Below are 21,691 nucleotides of genomic sequence, written 5' to 3' on the forward strand. Positions count from 1 at the left end.
GCCACGGGGCTGAGGGAGACCAAAAGTCCAGAACTGAAGCTCAGCAACATCACCTCTGTATAATTTTAACATACTCCCCTGAAGTAATTTTTAAAATCCCATATTTTTAAGTAAATCTCCCTGTTTTGGCACATCTGGACTATTGTGGGCACTTGTCTCAGTGGTTCAGCCACACAAAGCTCTGAGAACTGACTGCTCTGACCAGGCCCCGTGGCCTGGCCAACATTTCTGAGGTGTTAACCAAACTCACAGGGAAAACTATGATTTTGCAAGCCTGTGCTAGGACAAATGGTAAGCTGCTTCTCTAACCTTCTCTTAGTGGGGGGGAAATACTGTTTTTGTGGAACAGCTGGCAACTTTGCAATATTTATCAGGGTTCCCGCTGTTGATCTGATTTATCATCCATTCTGCTCAATTTGAAATTGCTGCAGATGGGGCGAGGTGTTGTAAAGCCCTAATGAAGCATCTCTCTTCCTCAACAGCCATGCAGACCATGCTAGTCACTGGCCTAGCAGTACAAGGTAGTAAGTTAAGTGTTTTCTCCTCCCTTACTTCTTCCTGTCACGCACTGGAGTTTTATCCCATCTCTGTGCCTTCATTATATCGATTAATGGTAGTACTCTAAGGCAGGAATGGGAATGAATTTGAATCCAAATTAAGCTACAGGAGCAGGTGGGGGAAGCTGAGAAAAGGAATAGTCTTAATAACGAGATGTTCTTCAGACTGAAGGGCAATTTGGGAGTTTCTCTTTCCAGAGGACCTTGATTGCTCTCTTAGCAGTAGCACAGGCAGTGTTGCTTGAACATGAAAATTAAGAGCTGGATACAAAAGTAGGAGAAAAGGGGTTGTGCTTGGTATCTAAAACCCAGACCTGTACTTTCTTGCCCTTTGTGTCTTTTCACCTGCCCGGTGCACTTTACTTGCCACTAGTAGGAGAATAGAAAAACAAGAACATGAAATTGCAAGGCTGAGAGATGTCTTGTGGTTCCCAAATCAGAGTCAGAGTTAGAGAACGTTGTGAGGATCTCTGGATCTTCTGGCCCATTAGAAAGCACAAGAGGAGGCAGCACACACTGGACCTACCTTCGTCTGCGTAGAAGACAGTGGCTTCATCCCAGCTAGCTGATGCCTTCTGTTGAGCATGATGTACTTTGATGTGAAAGACAGAGTGTGAAATACAACATACCCTGCAGCTCCCCACCAGATTCTTTGATTTCCAGATTCTGGAGCCTCCCATGTGTTCAGTAACGCTAATGCGTTTCTGCTCACAGGCAGCGAATTCCCCTTATACCTCCGCTTGCAGCCATTTCCTGAAGCTCACAAGGTCTCTGCTGTTGCAGCAGAAGTGAAGTGTATCTCATTTCTTATTGATGTGCACGAACTTCTCGTCTCTCTTCCCTCCTGGATTAAGTCAGTAAATGATGCTCAGACCATCAAATGCTACCATCACACTACTGGTGAGTCTGAGGTATTCTCTTTTTACTTAAGTGCCTGAAAGTGAAATTGATAAACCGTGATCTGGTGAGCACTCATTAAGTGAATGGGGTTCATTTGACTTTTTAGGGCAATTTGTTTAAAACTGAATACTGCCAGTAGTCTGTAGAGTGGCTTGGCAATTTTTAAGGACACCTGAGTAACTTAGTAGACCAAATCCTGCTTTTGAGAGTGCCATGTAGGATCCTTGCCTCACAGAAGCTTAAATCTGATTCAGTTTCAGATGCCTTCATGTACTTTTGAAATTGCATTCAAAGCCTTAGTAATAATTGTCATGAATATTTCACAAATTATAAGGATTTTATTCCATTTTCCATGTATATTATTTAAGCTCAGGAACTCAGGCAATTATGTTCATTTTTAGCTCTAATTGTTCAAGACCTTTTATTTTTTGCCTACAGTGAACAGATGCATGTTTGGGATAGCAATATCTTAACCATTTCCTAACGTCCTTATAAGGGTCTTGATAGCAGAATACATGATAATATTGAAAAGTATTTAGTAAAATCTATTCCCCTGTGCTACTACAAATTTCTCCTGTTCAGAAAACCCTTACTTTCTAGAGGAAGAAAAGTGCTTTGGAACTGTATTTTCATGTCATCACGAACAAGTTAATACCTTAAAAAGCATTAAAGGGAAAGCTGTTAACTTGTAGGACAATTATGGAAGGAACATGGAACCAGTGAACAGCGAGAGGACTTCAAACTGAAATCTGGTCTAGTCTGTTAATGAACAGATCTCATTAGTAACTGGAAGTGAAATGCCGTAGTGGGGGTAGGCACAATATAGGTACTTTACATGAAAAGCTTCTGTTAGCTATGTTTAAAAAAAAAAAAAAAAAGATGGGCAATTCTGTCACTGAGGAAGAAAGGTACAAGGGTCAGCATGCAGGTGAAGACCAGAGTTTGCTGTGTGCTGTTACAAAACCTGGCCTTCTCCATTGGTTTAGGGAGAGGAAGTTGCTGGGAAGAGAGCCCATCTAAATCTATTGTGGCTCTGTTTGTGTGGGTGGCTCGTGTTCTCTGTGAAAACTTGTGTAATTATGCCATGGAGGTAAGAATTATGAAGTTCACTTGCCAAGACCTCCAGGATCCCATGAGGATTATAGTCGTAGTCACTGATGTGAGAGGAAAATATTCTACTCGTTGAGTACATAAAGAAGAAAGTCTTAAAAGTTTAACTTTTGCTTTTGAGTGCTGGTTGGTGGGGAGAAAGAGCAACAGCCCGTTTAATTCTCTATTCACTCACAATCTCTGCACAGTGATTTGTTTTCTTTCCTCTGACCCTGTCACTGTTTTCTAACAATTTTTTATTTATTTTTTTTTTTTTCTACAAACCGGACTCCCATCTCCTCTTCATGTTCAATCTGATGTGTGAATTGCCTGGCCTTGCTACAAAGTCACTGGGAAGACAAAGATCTTGTTTAATCATCCTTGGAGAAACATCCTTCACCCCTCAGCTTTGACCTCCTGTCTGAAAGACTGTCAGTTCAGGATTAATTGTAAGCATGACTTGATTTTAAGTTGGAAATTAACCTTGAATTACTAATTGGTCTCCATTTCAAAGAATTCTTTAGATTTGGGATGCATTCATCAATGTGTGCTGTGTTCCCATCAGGTAACAGTTGAAAAGGAGCAAGGACGCATTTTAAACATGTAGGCTGACTTGATAGAAGAGTTTCCTCTTAAAACAACTGTCCAGAAAGGGTTAATGGTGGATTTAATTATTTCCTCAGCTATAGTGAAAGAGACAGTTAGAACCAGCTGCAACCAATAACAGCTACTGGGGCGGAACAGAGCAGCAGGTAGAAAGACTAGAGTCTGCACTGGGAATTTTTCAGTGCTGGAGTTGAAAGATCTGTAAGTATAACAAGGAGAATGGGGAGGGCCAGGTGGATAATCCTTCAAGATAGGTTGGAAGTCAGATGTGAGACTGGACCTTTTTTTTCCCCACTGTTTCTTGTCTTCAGGAGAGAAAGCATTCTTGAATTAGGGAGGAGCTGAAAGGCAGCCCATATTGTCTGATTTGTATTAATTCTAAAAGATGAGGCTCATATCGTCATCACTGATACTGAAAGAGCCCTTTGTTAACTTTTGGGCACAGTAACCCCAACTCCTATAGTCTATGGTTCTTAAAGATCTTAAAAGATCTTGCACCATTCTCACAGGTCTAAAAGAGTTAATCTGACTGGCTTGGTCCAGTTCTAATTGTGTGCACTATCTAACTCCGTGCTAGGGTGCAGTGCTTTTGACATCTTGTCCAAAACACTGCATTTTGCTTCAGAAGTAGCCTGTCAGGTCTGGGTCCCTGTCTGAGCTCCAATGCAGTAATCAAGCTATGTAGATTTCTCCATTTGGTTTCAACTGTGAGAACTGTGCAGTTTTTAAAAGTCCTTTGGGACTTTTTGGGTGGAAAAAGGACCTATGAACAAACTGTTCTGATTTGCTTCAGAAGGCTTGGCTAACAGATGTTGGCTGGGTCCCTTTGAGAGCTTTTAAATTGCATATTCATGAGCTGACCTTTTTAGCCACTTCCCATGCAGGAAGGACCTATCTCTACATTTTGTTTGCAGTATTAGGAATATAAAAGATTGCCTACATAACTGAATGTGAAAACGGATCGGGGGTTTTATCTCAAGCTTCTTCTCTAAGTTTCTTCTGTAGCCCTTGTGTGTTCTGTCTGCCTCTGTTCTGTGGTGGCCCACAGCTCCCTAGTGTCTCTAGCAATTACTGTTTTTCCAAGGTAGAATCACTAGGGTATGCAGTGGGGAGAAGTGACAGTCTAAATTAAGAGGCTCTCGCAGACTTGGAAGATGATAATTTGTCTGTAACAAAACTCCTCATTAGAATACTGATAATTTCCTTTCTGTGACAATTATAGCACAGCACTAGCTCATATGTGCAATGTACAGAGATATTTCCCTAAAAAAACCCTTCGTTGCCAATAGTGAAAACATTCCTTAGAGGAGAAAAATGAACTTATAATTTTGTGGCAGTTTTCCAGTTTAATGGGGATTTGATATTAAGGTAAGTTTTTTTTGCGTCTCTCCCTGATGTTTATTGCATTTGTGTTAGACTTCATCGTTAGCATTTTCCTGCTAGCATCTGCAATCAGAGGCAATCCAGAGTTCTTGGAATGGCAGTCCCCAACTGTGTGGAACCTGTTACCCCTGAAATTCAGCTCATTTATTCTCTCTTTACTTCTAAAACTCGCCTTCCTCCTCCCTGAAGACATCTTTAACGATTGCTGTTTCTTTTTGTTGGCATAGTATATTTTTGCTTATCCATCTGTTTTAAGTTTTGATGAGGTTTAGGTTTTTAATCAAAAAGAGATTGTTTTTATAATAGCTGTACATGGCCTGCAATATTTTGGCAGGGGTGGTGTTGTATGAATAAGGTGGGTTACTGCTTTTCAGAAGTTCTGCATTTGGTAGCCTGCTCTTTCATTTTGGAAGAGCAGGCTGGGCAGGCTCTAGACAAGAAGTGGATGCCGTGCAGAAAGAATCACTCTAAACCTTAAGAAGGTCTGCTCTATTTAACTTAGGACAACAATTTGGTAATCATAGAATCATTTAGATTGGAAAAGACCTCTAAGATCGTTAAGTCCAACCATTATGGAGGTGGGAGAAGCCCTCTGTTCATCAGTTTCACTGGAGACTTCTGAACACTTTTATTTTGTCGTAATTTTCCCATCTGAATCCAGAGGTGGAAAAATTCTGCTCTTCAGGTCCAAGTACTGGAAGGGACATTTCTTGGGGGAAAAAAAAAATCTCTTGGCTGAGGCTGTGATCTGCTGGGCTCAGAAACATAAATGGAGGGGAGTTTTTTACCTTCGCACTCCTTGCACATTAACAGTTGTTCAGGATGAGGCAGTTGGATAGTAGTTGGGCAGTAATACAGGATAAGATTATCATCTTAACTCTTAATTTATTCCCAAAATACAGATCACTTGCAGGTTTGATTTTTCCTGCTAGTTTTGCCAAGGGATCAGATTAGGTGACAGAGGAGATCATTCCTTTTACTTGACTTTGCTCAGCTCTGTGAGATACTGTAGCCCTTGGTCCTGACCTTAAATTAGTGCCGGCCCCGTGGGTTGCTGTGCTCTGGATGTCTGCTGCTCTGCGTGGCTGTCAGCAGGCGTAGGTCACGGGGACACCTGCAGAGATCTGGGCACTGTTCTCCTTTCTCTGCAGAAGAATATTTTAGTGTTGAAGAAGCTAGGGCCCACTGGCAACAGCCCGTCTGGGTCTTTACTGTTAGGAATGCTTTGCTATTCACCACCACGTTGTCCTGCTGCTTTAGCTCATAGCTAGGAGCACAGGTTTCCCATCACTGTGTGGGACAAATTTGATCCAGATCAAAAGTGATAAGGAGTATGGTGTAAGGAGTTTGTGACAGCTGTGGATGTGAGAGAGGATCTCTGCTGAACCCTCTGCTGCTGCTGGCTGGAAGGTCCCCTTCCCATTCCACAGCTTTTCCTGGGGTTTTCCCTTTTCTTTTCTTGTTTCTGTTTTAAGACAAATTTGTAGGGAAAGGAGGGAATTCTCTCTCGGCTCTGCTCTGTCCTTGTGGCTAAGGTGTTTCTGCACCGGTGCGAGAGCTCTCGTGTCACTAAAACTTGGCCTGGGGTGCCGGCCCCCTCTGCCCGGGGCTGCCCTCAGCTGTGGCAGCCGCCGAGCAGAGAGGAGCAGGGCGCTGGCACCGGGCGGAGCAGCCTGGCTCTGCCGGCCCTTCCCCCTTGCCAGCCGGCTATTTCCGCGCTTGATTGGAAGGAGCTAAAACTGCTGGATTTCTGCCCTCAACCGAGGCGTTCCCCAAGTTCCTAATCCCGGCTCCAGATGGTTAAGATACCCATCTCCACGCGCAGGGACGAATAACGATGGGGAAGGCTTAAAACCTCACAGCGACCCCGCACTGCGACTCGCCGGGATGGAGAAGTTGGCTCCCAAACCCGCCACCTGCCTGCGCTCGCTCAGCCCGACCCAGGGCACCGGGAACCCGAAGGGGAGCTCGGAGAGGGGGGGACAGAGCCGCCCAAAAGGGGGGCTGCCCCCCTAGAGGAGCGGGGCTGCTCCCGGGGGCTCCCCCCGAGCTTTGCCTCCCTGCGGGGCCGGCCTCGGCCGCTGCCAGCCCCCGGGGCCGCTCCGGGGGGGGTTGGCCGTGCCCCCGGGGGCCGTGCCCGGGGCGGGAGGAGGCGAGGGGAGGCGAGAGGTGGCCGAGCCGCCCCGGGGAGGGGTCACCTGCCCCGGCCGGAGCCCGTCGCCGGGATGCCGCCCGCCTGCGCTGCCCCCGCTAATTGGATGTTCCCTGGATGGAGGATTTCCTCCCCTCCCGCCTGCGGGAGTCATGAAGGCAGCAGGCTCGGCTGCGCTTGAAAGTTTGCCAAGCGGCAGCTAGGTTTAATTTCTTCAAGGATCTGGGGAGTAAAGGGGGGCGGGTGGGGGGGCGGGGGCTGCGGGGGGACCGTTTCCAAGCATGGGAGACAGGCTGCCGGAGCCTCACGCCAGCTCTTCCCCTGCCGTGGCTGCCAGCTCAGAAGCGGAAGAAATCGAGGTGCTCGACTCCGAGGATGTCCTACCTATGGCCGCAGAGGATGTAAGTTTCCTTTGCTCGCTGCCTTCGCCCCTTTCCTCCGGGCCGGGTTAATCGGCTCACGCTATTTATAAAGAAAGCCCGGGCCGGGGGGAGGAACGGGGCCGGTGACCCTCCAGGCGCCGGCTCCGTCCCCGTCCCCGCCGCCCTCCCGCCGCTCCCAGCCCCGGCAGGCGAGGGGGGGCTCCGGCAGCCGCCGGGCCGGCCCCGTCCTGGGGCGCAGTCCCCTTCTCCCCCTGTTCGCCCCAGCCCGGAGCCCCCCGGTACTGCCCCGCCGGGCTCCTTGGCCGCCCGCACCCGGCTGCTAGCCAGCTGCGGCTGGCCGGGCAGGGCAGGGCTGGGGGCAGAGGGACCGGGCTGCGGGCAGAGGCGGCTCTAGAGGCAGGAGAGGAGCTGATGTCTGGGCTTGAGGGGCTTCCTGGGGACAGCGAGCTTTTCCAGAGTCCCAGCTACTCGGAGGGTGACAGATGTGGAACACCCCCGTTCTTAAGAACCTGTTCCCTCTTCCAGCCCCCGACCTACAAACAGAGGAGGAAGTTTTTTTTTTCGTGTTTTTCTTTTCTTTTTTCTTTTTTCTTTTTTCTTTTTTCTTTTTTCTTTTTTCTTTTTTTTTTCCACGCAAGTTTGGCAGGGCTGATAGCCTCTCTCCACCCTCTGAGCTGTGATTTCACCCGGGGATGGGTTAACTTGGTGCTGTCTCTCCTCTGCTCACCCAGCCTAGAAGGACACCAAGTGGTCCTGCGTGCTTTGAATCAGCTCCTGCCAGGCTGAGCAGCAAAGCCTGCAGAGCTGAGGTGGTAGTTCTGCATCTGCCGGTGCTGGAGGCAGGAGCTCGCTGTGCACCTGTCTGGGAGGGAGTGAATGTGAACAGATCCGCATTCCTGGTGCAGCCCTGGACTGCTTGCAGCTCTCCTTCCCAGCAAACTCTGCTGGGATGAGGGCTGTGCAAAGCCTCTGCTCAGTCTGCAGAGGTAAGCGCGGGCTCTGTTCCTGCCTGTGGAGGGATGAAGCAGTGATACTGAATGTCTTGCTGAAGTGAGCTGTCTCCCAGACCTTGCACAGGCACGAAAGGGGTGCTGTTAAACTAAGCCTCCCACAATGGCACATCCCCTTTTGCCTCTACTTTTATGATGCTGCTAGAGGAACCTGCAGGGGGCTGCTTAAGGGCAGCACCTGCTCCTGCTCCTCCGGTCCTTCCTTCTGAATCCCCTAGAATTCGGTTGCTGAATTTTCCTCCCAGAGGGCAAGCAGAGGAAGTGCACTTACTTGGTAGAGCTGCTTTCCCCAGGCTGTAATCCTGAGTGCTGCACGTTCAGCAGGGAACATGTGATGCAGTTTGTACTCTGCTGTAACACTGCTGGGCAGTCTGCACTGGAGCATGCCTGAGCAGGGGTACGTGTAGTTTTCATTGGGAAGGGATGGTTTTCCAGGAGTCCAGGTTTCCAAGTCCCTGTGCTTGCTTATTTCAGACTGTGACCTTTTATTCCCTGACAAATTTTGTGCTTGTCTGGATGGTCTACAAGTAAGATTTCCTGTTGTGATACACATGGGCCCCTTGGAGTTCCTCCAGCCTCTACAAGAATGCAGCCATTAGCAATTTGATCCTGCCAGGGGCCCAGGAGAAGCTGAGTGCCTGGCAGGATTGGGCTCCTGAGACAGTAGACAGGCTGTGAGCTTTCCTTGGTGAAATCTAGATTCTCATCCTAGTTCTGCTGCTGATGCGCTGCTTGACCTTGAGGTAGGACAGCCTGGGTCTGGTCCAGCTCGTGGTGTCCTACTATTACTTACCTTGGGATCTGCATTATTATTTGACTCTTGTGCCTTGTTTTCTGCAGTCGAGAAAACAGAGCCAGAGCCCACAGTTGCATTTGCTTATGAGAAGCTGCTGAGACCTGGCAATAGATGATATGACAGAAGCTTGAGGTATCATGTATCATCTGCAAGTCAGAAGAGCAGGAAGTGGTATAAATGCCCTCCTTCTCCACAGCCAAGGGTTTCCTGCTAAAACAAGCAGGCTGCAAGCTACAGAGCATCTTCTCTGAAAATTCAAACTGCTCTGTGCCCCCCGAGACCTTACTGGGGGTTGATTTTCTATTATTACATTTGAGAGCTTGATGTAAGCTCTTTGGTTTGGCCAGCAAGAACTGTCACAAGGTCAGTTCTTTATATGTTGTTAACCACAAAAATATTACACTGTGGATGTTTGGCTGTCACAGCCCTGACAGCGTGTAACAGCTCAGCTGTGATGTCATTACAGCTCTTGGAGCAGTGTTCCACAAAGCCAGCATTGAGGCAGTCCCAAAATGTTCTGTTTAAAGCGCTGGGCTGATTTATGATGATAAATGGGAGTTTATAAATGGATGGGGACGTGGGGAGGAGGGGAGCCAGCAGCTGAACTGATTAAATTCAGTGGCCTGATACCCCACTGTCTCTCCAGTCAGTTCTGCTTTAGATTTGCCTACCATGTGAAAGGAAATATTCTTGGGAGGACTGGGTAAGGCTCTTACCAGAGCTCTGCTTTGCATATAGCATAGTGAGGAGACTTGTTTTTATGAGGCTCATGTTTGTTATTATTTTTCTCATTTTGTTTTTCTAGGAAGATATATGAGGCAGAAACAAAGTGTTGTGCTCAACAACACGCTTCAGACAAGAGAACTGGGAATGTGCAGGTTTTTTCAGGGGGAATCTAAGCAGTGGTTACCTGGATCACTGTTGCCCCATGGAAGTTGATCTCTTCTCAGCTGACCCCAAATCCAAGAGCTAGGAGAGAGAAGTAAGCACTTCATTAGGAATTGCCTCAGTTCTGTGGGGCTGTGTGGTTTGACATCGGTCTTTGTACAGAGCATAAACCAGAGCCAGTCATCAGCTTGTTTTTTCTGTTCCCAAGTGACAAGGACTGGTGGAGTGTTCACGTGGCTGTCTGCACTGAAGTGGACCTTCTTTCTGTGCACAGCTTTTCAGGCAGATCTGGAACAAAAATTGTAGGGGTAAATATAGTCCCAGGCATCCCCCTTTCCACCTTGTGCAAGAGGAATTATCCGTTTTTCAGCTGTGGACATGTGAGGCTCAGAGAACCGATGGGTTATCAAAGGCCTTGCAGCAAGTCCCTGCCAGAGTTAGGAGCAGGCAAGGCTCTGACAACCAGAGAGGGCAGTCTATGGGTCACGGTTGGGCCACAGGATCTTAGAAAGTGATCTGAAAAAACATTGCTAACTCCTCCCTCCCCTCAATATACACCAAGCTGTCTTGATCCCTGTGGATAAAAAGCCTTTTATTCCTTACTTGCTCACAAGTAGTCAAAGCAGAAGAAAACAGAATTAACACATGAATGTTCCGAGTTTGTCTTAATTTGGATTTGTAAATGAAAACTGTACTCCCTGTGGTTGGTAGATTCCCCCTGCCTCCTCCCCCGGAAGGATAGGTGATTCTGGGATGAAGAAGGCTGTTGGAAATGGCACTAGATCATTTGGTTATTTCTCTGTTAGAATATAATTCTACAGTTTGCTGCGTGTTAATGTCGTTGCTCTCATACCTTCTTTTTCTTTTTTTCCTCCCTTATGCATTGCCTCTCAGCACTGGAAAGCCCTATTTGATCAGGTATGTGAACAACTGATGTATTGTCTCTGTCTTATGAGCAAAGAGTGTAGCCCGCACTTAATTTCCTCTGTACTAGATTTTCCGTGCTTTTACCATACAATTTAGGAGCTCCATGTTCCTGATTCCCAGGGTGCTGGTGTGCAAGTCGTTATTGTCATTAATGCTTTGGGCCTTTCTCTCAGTTTCTCATCAGAGCAGCCAGGAGGAGAAGCGGGCCCAGGCTGACCATCCCTTGTAGCACAGGGGCTGAGCCGAGGCGCTGCAGCAGGTGCTCCGACTGCTGCCAGCTGCACTATCCCTGCTCTGGGGATTAAAGGATCGCCTACTCTTTGAGGCAGACAAACTAGGACCTGTAAAACCAGCACCGTGTTCTGTGAAATGGTTCCCCAGCTGCTGAACTGACTTCTGCATGATAGCATCTATTTGATCCAGGGGAGGACCCGCAGCTTTTAACTTCCACAGAATTAGCAAAGTATCTGCTTCTGTACCAAAGGCTGTGGTTGTACCCGATAAATGCCATTGGTCAGATCCATAGCTGGCTGAGATCCACACCGTTCTATAGAGCTCTGAGTTATAGCTGCTGAGAATTTGGGTTGTGGATTCTAGCTTGTAAATTATGCTTTTAGCTGCTTTAACTGACATGTTTGCTTTGTGGTGTTCCTTCCATCTGCCAGGCTGAAATGTGAAGCAGCTATAAACTGAAGGATTTTTCTAGGGTTGACTTGCTTTTAAGCTGCACCACTCTCTGGATGTCATAAACTTTTGTGCTGTTGTGTGTGCGTGTAAATGTCACCTACTGTAAGCGAACTTACTCTGATGCTGACATTGACCTGGCAGTCCTAAAGTTCTGAGGGATTTTTGTCCCCACTTTACAAGGTGGTGATTCTTGCTTCTACAGCTGAAGGCTGTAGTGCAGTCTCTGTGAAAGGATGTCCTTGGTACCTTGGGGGTCTTGCTGTCGTTCAGCTAATAACTGGACTGCCTGCTCTGATGAGTACTCGTTTGTAGCCAGTTAGCTGTGACTAACTGTTAATCCACGTGTCTGGACCGCAGTTCATTTGTTGTTGTACAGTCAAGCAACTGGCAGTTGGGAATTAGATTACTCTAATTGTTGATCGCACCTAAATTGCGTGGTGTGTTTGAATTTTCTGGGGCTCAGAGGGAATGGTGCCACTCAGAAGACTGATTCAAGATAAATTGTTTGTGGTCTGAGCTGAATGTTTCAGCCACTTGGAATTCTCTTCTGTCTTGAAAGTTGGCATTAATTTGAAGTCTGATTCTACAAGCATCCTTTGAAGTCATTGAGTCCTTGTGGGATGGGGATCTTGGCTGGTAGCTACCTCAGGCTCAAAGAGAGGAATGGGTAATTTCCCACTGGACTTGCTTGCATAGTAGAGGTCTTTTTTTTTTCTTTTCCTTTTTTCTGTCCCCCCCACTTTTTTTTTTTTTTTGTTTAAGGGAGGGGAGTTTGACTGTTGGTTTTACAGAAAATTACCACAGGAACAAGGGAATGGGCTGCAAAGGCAGGACTCTGATAATTAGCTATGTTTCAATTAGGGCTGCAGTGGAAATTTAAGCCTTGTCTGTAAGGCTTTATTATCAAAGAGAATGCAACCTGTGACAACTAGTTGTAAGTCCTGAATAAATCAATAACGTCCTTGTTGCCTGTGGGCAAAGCCAAGGCGCTGACGTCTTCCTTGAGCGCAGTATCAGCAATGCAATGCAATTAGCCCTGCAGCAAATCGCAAGATACTGTTTGTCATGGAACAAGGTTGCTATTCCCAGCAGCTCCATGCTGGTAGGAGAGGGGAGCGTTTTGTTTAGCTCTGACTGGCATCCCCGTGAAACACGATAATGTCGTAATAGCTAGAGAAAGTCTGCGCGTTGAAACTGAGAAGAGTTGCAGCTCTCGCTGGGAGGTATGACCTGGCCTGACGTATGTGCAGAGTGGAAGTGGGTGACCAAAGACTGATGTGCCCCTTGTCTTTGTGACTCATGGGCTGGGACTAAGGCTTAAGTCATACACTGTGCTGGGACGCAGGGGCTCCAGTGTTCACCTCCTCCCCAGAGAGCAGCGGAATGAGGGAAGACCCTGGAGGATGTGTTAGAGCAGTTGGGAATTCACGGGCTGGGAGTCTGCAAGTCTCCTGTTTCCAGGGTGATTTACGGTGATGGTAAATGATGCAAGGGAGGAGGCAGTAATCCCTCCCCTCCTTGCCTTTGGTGGGGGGACAGGTGTTGAAACTGGTAGTAATGCTTTTTCTTTTCCTGGGGGGAGGTATTTTTACAAAACTTTCATTTAGGTTTACTGACAAAAAAGCAGTTTTATGTATAGACATACAAAATGTATAGGGTTCTTTTTAGTTGTTTTTGACCCTCCTCTCTAAACAGCTTAAATTTACAATTCAGGATTTCTTGATAAAAATTGCTGCTCAACCATAAAACAATGTGGGTTTTTGTTTGTTTGTTTGTTTGTTTTTCTTGTTTATTTTGGGGGAGAGGAATGAATGACAATGATTTCTGGGGGAATTTTACTATTCATTTTGATCCAGCTCTATTCTGTCATGCTGGGAACTGTCAGTGAGTGACACCAGTATCTCCAGCCACTGTCAGATTGCTTTAAAGAAGAACTGAAATTTGGCAAAAAATTAGGTCCAGCTCTGCTTCCTAGGCTTCAAGGCTCAAATAAGCCCCTCCCAGAGTAAAATCCTGAGTACTAAAGCTCCTTCTGTATTTAGTGGGGTCAAGACTTCACCCAAGTGTTTGGGAGCAGGCAGACAGGCGGCTTCTCAGTGCTGCTGCCAGGAAGTTACGGTACAGCTGCTGCTTCATGCCATGCTAAAAGATGCATTTTTTATTCTGAGGCCACGGCCCTTGGGCAGCTCTAACTCACTTTTATACGGGAACTTTTATAGGGATTCATACATTTATTTATTGTGCTCATAAACACCCTCCACCCACACACACACATTAGCTCCGCATCTGCTGCCTTCTGCAGAGCCTGCACTGTCACTGAGTGCTCCTCACACACTGTCTCTGTGTGGAATCCAAGCTCCAAGCAGAGCATGACATTGCCTCTCTCCATTCCTACACAGTCACTTGGGGGTTTATTTTATTTGTTCTTCACTGGCCAAACAATTTTGTTGTTGTTGTTAATCTTCAGGTTAACTTAGAAGCGAGACAATTCCAGTAGCACATCCTGGCAATTTCACCCTTCTCTGTGCTGTTAAGCTCTCTAGTTAATTCCCTTGCATGCAGACATGAGAACATCTCACTGTCCTCACTGAAGTCAAGTCATACGATGGCTAGACAGTGAGACTGCAGGCAGGTCTTCTGTGGGACTGACAGTTCCTGCTTGCTGCGTCCTTTATAAGGCCTTGGGTGCCCTTCTTTGCCTCCATGTCCCCAACGTCCCTGCTTTAGAGATGACTGCAACTAATCGGTATTATCCAGCCCTCGGCCGTGCTGGGTGAAAGGGACTATCTAAGAGGATGGTGTTGGTTATTAGGACAGACCTGCCTTCTGAAGGTGGCTTTTAGCTTTGTTAGATGCCAAGAGCTTGTGTCATCTCTGTCTGTCCCATCCCCACGGCTGCTGAGATTTTGAGGGCGAATTAACATTATCAGCCCTCATCTTGGAGAGCTCGCTTCTTCTCACCCATACCCTGGTTTGTAGTCATGACAACAAACTGGTTTTAAATAGCCACACACAAAACTCTCCCAAAAGACCCTCCTCACCGGCTCAGCACCTCGATTCTATTGCTTATCAATCCAGGCTGTGTTTTTGTTGCAGCTGCTTTAGGAATCCTGGATTCCTTCCTGAGACTTGTACGTGGGTGTGATGGCAACAGATGAACAGAGTTTATGGGGAATAGAGAGAGGTGCCAAGTTACCCGCTCTGTGTAGGCAGCTAATGGAAAGCTTGAGCTCAGAAATGAGGCTGTAGAGCTACTCTGGACCAGACGTGCACTTGTCAGGAAGAGTTCAGTTGCTGACACTACCAGCAGTGGGTGCAGCTGAACCTGCTCTGCCACAGTCTCTAAAGCATGAAAATACGCCGACCTTGCAGGCGTCTTAAATCCAGGGCTGTTTCCTGCACTACTGAAATTGCAAAGCAATCCATAAAATCAGGCCAGCTATGATCATGGTTGGTGGTAACTGAGAAAGGGAATAATTTTGTACTCAACGATCTTTTATGTTAACCATGTCCCTTTTCTCAGGATAGCCTTTAACACAGGCAGGACGAGCTGTTTCTCACGCTATAAAAGAAATTCCAGTTTGTTTACTGGGGCACTGTTGAGCTAAACATCACACACCCCTTTGAAAAGTTCCCTGCCTATTGTTACTGGCTAACCCCTGCTGGCTGCGGCTGGAAGACCTCGACAGGCAGGTCTCTGAGCTCCAGGCAGTGGTTTGTGTCTGGAGACTTTACTGTTTTTTTCTGACAAATCGCTTGTGTCTTCCCGCTGGTTTGTGTGGGACCCTGGGAGTGGGAGAAGGAGAAACTGAGATGAAGAGTAGGAAACAATATCTGTGGGAGCAGCAGCATGGGCAGGAGGTTTGATCACAGGGTCGTATGCTGCTTTCGTGCCCTTACCTGGATTTTGGGCTGTTGCTGTCTCTTTAGGTTAGAGCTCATCGGGACATTGTGTCCACACCGGAGCAGCATGTCGCTGCAAAGAGGAGGTTAGAGAAACTGCAGATAGGAAATAGCCGTAACCTGTTACTGTATCTCCTAACAAGGACTGGAGAATCAGAGGTGCTGGTGGCCAGACTGTCTGTGGCGGTAAAAGATTAGCATCCAGGCGCTACAGCCAGGGTCTGCCTGGTCTGTTTTATTAGACATTGCTGTGAATGTGGCAAGAAACTTGCTTCCTTTTACCTTCCCCTCCACCAAGCTGTGCCTTGTATAGGGGAAAGACACTCTAAAAGCTACAAGGGTCTCTTGGCAATGCACAGAGGGGGTTCTGCATCTGCCCCACGCCTTGAAGTCTAATCTCATTTACAGTTGTCAGCGTGGGCTGCTGGAGGAGATGAAAGGCAGAGGACAAGGAGGGAGAATAGATTAGCCTTGAGCAGAGGGCACTGGGAGTGCACCTGCCTCTGCCCCGCTACCTTGAGGAGGGGCGTCAGTGGCAGCTGGGCATGTGTCATCTGCTGCTCTTTGAGGCGCCCAGCCATGGAGCACACGATTAATGACTCAAGGGGATGGGCTTTTGTGAGCGATAAAGCCCTGGGATTTAGGCGAGGCTCTCAGGCCTTTTTTTCCGAGCAACGCTATCACTTTACATTTCTCAAGTGGCGTTTTGGGAGCAGGGAGCTGCTGTCTGTGACCACAATGCTCGCCTTTCTCCTCCCTCCCCAAACTGCGCTGACCTTTGTCATGCAGCATTAACCCTTTGACTCCTTCACTTTGGGTTGTGGGGTTGGGAAGAAAAGAGTCCCTTCAAATTCATTGCCCTGTAGACAGACTTGAAGGGAAGAATGGGCTGGCGAGAGAATCTGTTCTTGCCGAGGGAGGTTGGTTTGATGATGCTGTCTGGATTATCAGCCCCTTGCTGCCTTCTGCCAGGGGTCTTTTTGAATGCATGAGCCCCCAGGAAAAGGGGGAAAGGAATTTTTCCTTCCTTCAGTCAAGGAGGGAAACTGAGGCGCTGAGCAGCTAATGTCTGAGAGACTTCCCTCTGCAGGGTACTGCCTGGTCTTCCACCCTGCCAGGGTTAGCCTGATTCTGTCCCCAGTGCTGTTATGGTAGACAGCAATCTCCTAGCACTTTAAGGCTTATAGCCACATTTGGCTGTTAGCCACGATACCCTGGAGTGATAACCCAGCACGAGAAAGCTACCTGCAGGTCATTAATCTTCCCACTTCTTGCAGGGTGAACAGCAAACATTCCCCAAGTTCCTCCTTAATATTCCAGCACACTGAGCAGCAGCCAGCCCCCAAGCTGTGTACGAGTCTCTGAGATTGTATTTATACCTTCCCTGCAGCACGAATGGGTTGGGATCGGCCGTGCCATCTCCCCTTTCCCTGGCTACCAGAATACTCCTCATCCCCACCAGCCCTTACGCAGACATTCGGCCTTGCTTGATAGCCTTGAGCATGAAGCTGGGCGTAGAAGCCGTCAGCAGGAACCAGACAGCAGCAGCAGCGTAACGAATGCAACGCTGTTAAGCTTGTGCTGGTAGAAGGAGGCTTCTCCTGAAATGTTTAAAGGAATCATAACAAACACACTGAAAAAGCACATGGAAGCTGAGTCAGTCTTACACAGCCCGTGAGTTACTGGCAGCTTGATGTCTCTAGATTTGTAAAAGCCTCAGGAGGCTTCCTACTCATTACACATTTCTGTACCTTCCATGGCCGAGCTGCCTGGAAACCTTCAGTGTCCGAGAGGGCGAGCAAGCTGCATTCAGACCCTTGTCTCTGCTGCCACCTGATCCCAGCTGCAGCGAGACGCTTTGGTAGCCTACACTTTGCCATTGCAGCTGAATATGCGGGCTGGTTTTTAGGCACAGAGATCCTTGCTAATGCATTGTTCTCAAATCCTGTCTTGCACATAGAAAATCACTGAAGCAATAAGAACATTTAAGCCTGCACGTTTAAAAAGAAAGGAGGGGAAAAAAGCTGTAAACAGAGACTGGATTGATCCTGGAAATCAGCTGGTGCATTGTCTATGTAGCGTGCGCTCTGTTATGATGGGAGACGGAGAGGGGGAAGAGATCATCCTGTCTCCAGAGGAACAAACCCAGCTGCTTAGAGAATTGAAACAGGTTGGAGGTGCTTTTCCAAGCCATTATCACTCATGCCTGTAACATTTACAGGCTTTTAAAGTTGCTCTCCACCAGACCTGGAAAGCAAGCGTTTCTTCTCTGTGGTAGGAAGTATGATGGTCTTGCTGCTTTCCTGTATTTGCACTCAGCGCGAGTGTACCGGGGCACGTTTGCAAATTAAATGCAGTAGTGGGCGTGTTTGAGTTTGGCAGCAGCCAAAGAAGCTGTGATCACTCTCCGCCTCCTCACTAGGTATCGTACAATGTGTTGGTCTGAAACCAGCTTGCTACCAACACACCATGAGACAAAGTTGATGGGGTGCAGACAACAGGCTGTTTTCTTGCAGCATTGTACTTACGCTGCTGAGGAAATCTGAGCTCTGATTCCTGTGGAATTTTGTGTGATTCAAACCTTGTAGTATTGTAGTTCAAGCTCTTGCACCTGGAAGAGTCACTGCTATATCCCTCTCCTCTCCTGATCTCCGGAGTGGTGGCTTACCCCCAGTTCAGCTTCTCATGGCGATGCTGGGGCTATTTTATCATCAGAGACAACGTCATGCTGGAATGTGTAGTGAAGTCCTGAATGTTTGAGATCACACCTGTCCTGATGTGTTTTTTTTTGAGACCAGTCGTGATTTTCTCTGCCCTGGCCAGGTTCCACCTGGCTAATTGTACTTCCCTGACAGTGTTGTAATTTCAAGTGGAAAAGTTGGCTTTATGTTATTAGTTGTACGGGGCAAAGTTTTTCCAGTGGCCTCCATGAGATCTGACCATCCAGCTCCCTGAAGCTCCTCTGAACTGCCTTGTTTCCCCCGGAGAGTTAGTGGGCCTTGCATACCCCATCCCTCCAGCAGCTACCTGGTAATTCTAAGTTTGTGAAGTGGTTTTGTTATTTTGGGGTGTGTGTGTGTGTGTGTGTGTGTGTGTGTGTGTGTTTGGGGGATTGGTTTTATTTCTGAGCAGATGCTCTGTTAGAGTAGAACTGTCTAGAAACTTTTTTTTTTTTTTTTTTTTTTTTTTTTTTTGCCTTGGGCTGTCTTGTACAAGGGCTGCTGTTGCTCTCTCAGCTGTTCTGCAACCAACCCAGAACTTCCCAATAGAAACTTCTCTTTCTTGTATGAAAAGCACAAACCAGTAAAGAAATGTAGATCCTTTGGTAGTGACCTTAATTAGCAGTGATTCATTATGGGGCTGTTCCCTTCGCCAGGGAATCGTGAATGCACAGAAGTCTCATTTGGACCTTGAGTTCCTTCAGCTCTAAAAATGAAATTCCCAGCACTAGCAAGATGCAGAGAATATGTGTATTCTTAGTATATTCCTGTTGCTTAGGAACAGCTGTCTGCAGTGACCCTGTGTTGCTGGTGAGAAGAGTAATGATGTATGAAACTGATGTTAAACAAGCAAGATCAATCTTCCCCCAAAGAACTGTTCTTCATGCTCTTTGATACTCGACATCCTCTGTAAGCAGTGCGTGCTCTGGAGTTTCTGTAGTTGCACAAGGAAAAAATAAGCGAGGCTGCTGGAGGCAAAGCTGTTTGTGGCTACCAACAAACCTCTGGCCGCGTGCGCTTCTTCAAGGCACTGTTCCCCAAGGAAATGCAACTTCTGCCTCTGCAATCCTGTGTGATTAGGTGCCAGCGATGATGGAGATCTTGCTTTGTGTAGCATACTCGTTTGTGATGTGTAATTGTAGTGGAACTGCTTGCTGATGACAGCCTACTGGCAGTGAGCCATAATCCTCCACGTTTACTCCTTGACAGAGAAAGAATCAATATTCAATATAAGGTGGAAAATGGAAGGTTTCACAAAAACAACTGGAGGACTTTATCCTGTGTGCTCTGACTTTGCCTAGCAGAGCACCTGAAAACAATCGTGATGGGTGTCCCAGGCCCATTCTATGCCTAACATCAATTGTATGGTTTGCTGGGGCTGACAGCAGAATGGTGTGCCTCCTTTGGCATTTGGAGAGCAAAGTTGTTTTTTTTAGATTTTGTTCCTGGCCCTGAAACAGAGCCAAACACCCATTTCCCTCCACTGGCTTCCCTGCCACAGGTTTACTTAACCCTCATGCTGAGAAATGATGGCAAGTGGGCTTATGCATCTTGGCCTCTGCAGAATGATGTTGCTTTTTTGTTGTTTGCACTGGGGAGGAAAATGAAAGTGTTCGTTGTGGTTCTTTCCTCTGAACTGCTGCCTCTTCTCACAGCTACTCCCTCTTGGCTGCTAACAGAGGAGCTGCTTTTGCACACAGTCTTGTTAGGACTGGAGTTATGTCTCTGGGTTCTCCTCCCCATTAGCAGGGAGGCACAAATGTTTTTCCTTCACATGTCCCATAACAGCAGTATTTATTTTTTTGAGAAATGCTTGGTTTGCATTGATTGGTGCGTTTAGGCAGTCCCCTTGGGGAGATGATGCTCCTGTTGCTGCTGTGTGAGCTGTGCCTGGAGACCATGGCTGGAGGGATAACTTCCTTCCAGCCTCAGTGCTGTGTCTGAGGAATCTTTATTGACTTGTGTGTTTGCTTCGTCACACTTTTGACTTGCGACCCCTGGGAACTATTTGGGGATGTCTCAGTGTCTATGAGTATGTGTGTAGGGTTGCTTGCATAACTACAGCATGTCCTGGTGTTGTCTCTTCTAAAACTCTATAAATGACTGTGTACATTGGCTTCTCCAGAGGATTTTGCAGTGCTGGGCATCCTTACCACAGTTGGTTTTTGTCTGGAGGGTGACTATTGCACTGCTGTCCAGTCAGTCTGGATCCCAGAGGCTGTACTGTACTGTGCTGGCTTCCTTGTGTCTTCTTCACCTCTTGGAACCTCCAGTCTGCATTCAGTGTCTGCTATAGCCCTGGGAGAGGCTGAAGGCACATCTGGTTATGAACGAGGGCTGTGGCCAGTTTATCTACCTGTCAGGCTAGATAGGAAACAGCTTTTGTGGCAGGGACAGCAGCACCTTCATGGGTATAGGTGGGAGCTGAAGCTGGTGGCGGTGTAGATGCTGCAGTCAGGATCTGCAGTGAAACAGGTGCCCAGGGTGACTTCTCCCAGGGTGGTGATAGCTGGAAAGTCTCTCAAAGAGTTGTCATGTGTGTCTGAAACAGATCTTTCCACCTTATTCCCTCTGGCCTCAGAGCTGAGAGCTGCCCTTGCTGCATTGATTTATGGGATCGTTTAGGACTGGTGCTGGTGGCCAAGAAGAGCTGGAGCAGGAAGTCATTTGCTAGCTGCTGATTTATGGTTGTACCAAACAGTCCTGAAAAGCACAGTGAGAATTTTCTGGACCTTGCACAGCTCCAACTGGCTGTTAGCTCCAGGCTGTTATTTGACCATGTGGAGTAATAAAACCAGGAAAACTAATTAACTTTTGGGGCTACCACAAAACAAACTACTTCATGCAAAAAAATTACTCTGCACTTGCAAGCAACAGTGACTTTATGGGCTTATAAGCCTGTATTTAATGACCAAGCATGTAGTACGATGCGTTCCTTTTGCTGGCTTCTAAGGCCAAACAGCATATGACGGGCTCTGCCGCTGCTGAGGATCTGAATACCAGCTTGGGGTAATGTTCTCTTTCATCCTTATTAATTATGTAGTTGATGTGTGGGTGGAGGTTTGACACAAAGCTGCATTAGATGGTTTCTTGTAGTCTAAACCAACCTGAATTACACACAGGCAGCCTGAGCCAAAGCAGTTCATTCAAGGAAGGATGCTTTCTGCAGTGCGAGTTCTGGAGGCTTTCTGAGGTCGCTGTGCTTGCTGTTCCCAGCGAAGCTGTAGCTGAATGAGCTCTCTCCCAGTGGGGACACTGAGGTGTTTTTCTGATGTTAGCAGGGAAGCAGTCAGCCCTGATCAGGGCCTGCCTTCTCTGGTAAGGATTCTGTGTTTGTGCCAGTTGTGATGGTTACATCAGAGAAGGGATATTTGAATGTTCCTGTATTGTTCCTTCTCATTGATGAGACATCTATCAGCATTATATAGCTGATCCAGCTTCTCTTATCCCGTACCAGTAGAGAGGGAGGGAATGGCTAGCCATGCTTCCACTCAGATTGCTAAAGTAGCCCTACTCCTGTCCCACCACTCCTGCGTTACTCAGTACCCCCTAGTTACCGGATATTTACGTGCCTGCATTTTTAGCATCAGAGTTGTGTGTGCTGATTCCTCTTTTTCCTTTCCAGTGTCTATTAGTTTAGCTGGCAGCAGAGCTTTGTGCAGAGCCTTTGTTCACCAGTACACGTGATGC

At 47.3% G+C, this 21,691-nt stretch overlaps 1 protein-coding gene across 2 annotated transcripts in view; it reads left to right on the forward strand.

The window, feature by feature from the left end:
- Positions 1 to 6,968: 6,968 nt before the first annotated feature.
- The window catches only part of RHBDL3 (rhomboid like 3), a gene marked incomplete at both ends in the record, with an annotated part of 59,104 nt that continues 44,381 nt past the window's right edge, over positions 6,969 to 21,691 (forward strand). For both annotated transcript variants that reach the window (XM_084298237.1, XM_084298238.1), the window contains 2 exons: positions 6,969 to 7,088; positions 10,659 to 10,682. In XM_084298237.1, coding sequence (XP_084154363.1) covers positions 6,969 to 7,088; positions 10,659 to 10,682 — 144 coding nt within the window. The remainder of the gene's footprint in view (positions 7,089 to 10,658; positions 10,683 to 21,691) is intronic.

This window comes from Netta rufina, assembly GCF_964035555.1.
Source record: "Netta rufina genome assembly, chromosome: 19".
Lineage (NCBI taxonomy): Eukaryota > Metazoa > Chordata > Aves > Anseriformes > Anatidae > Netta > Netta rufina.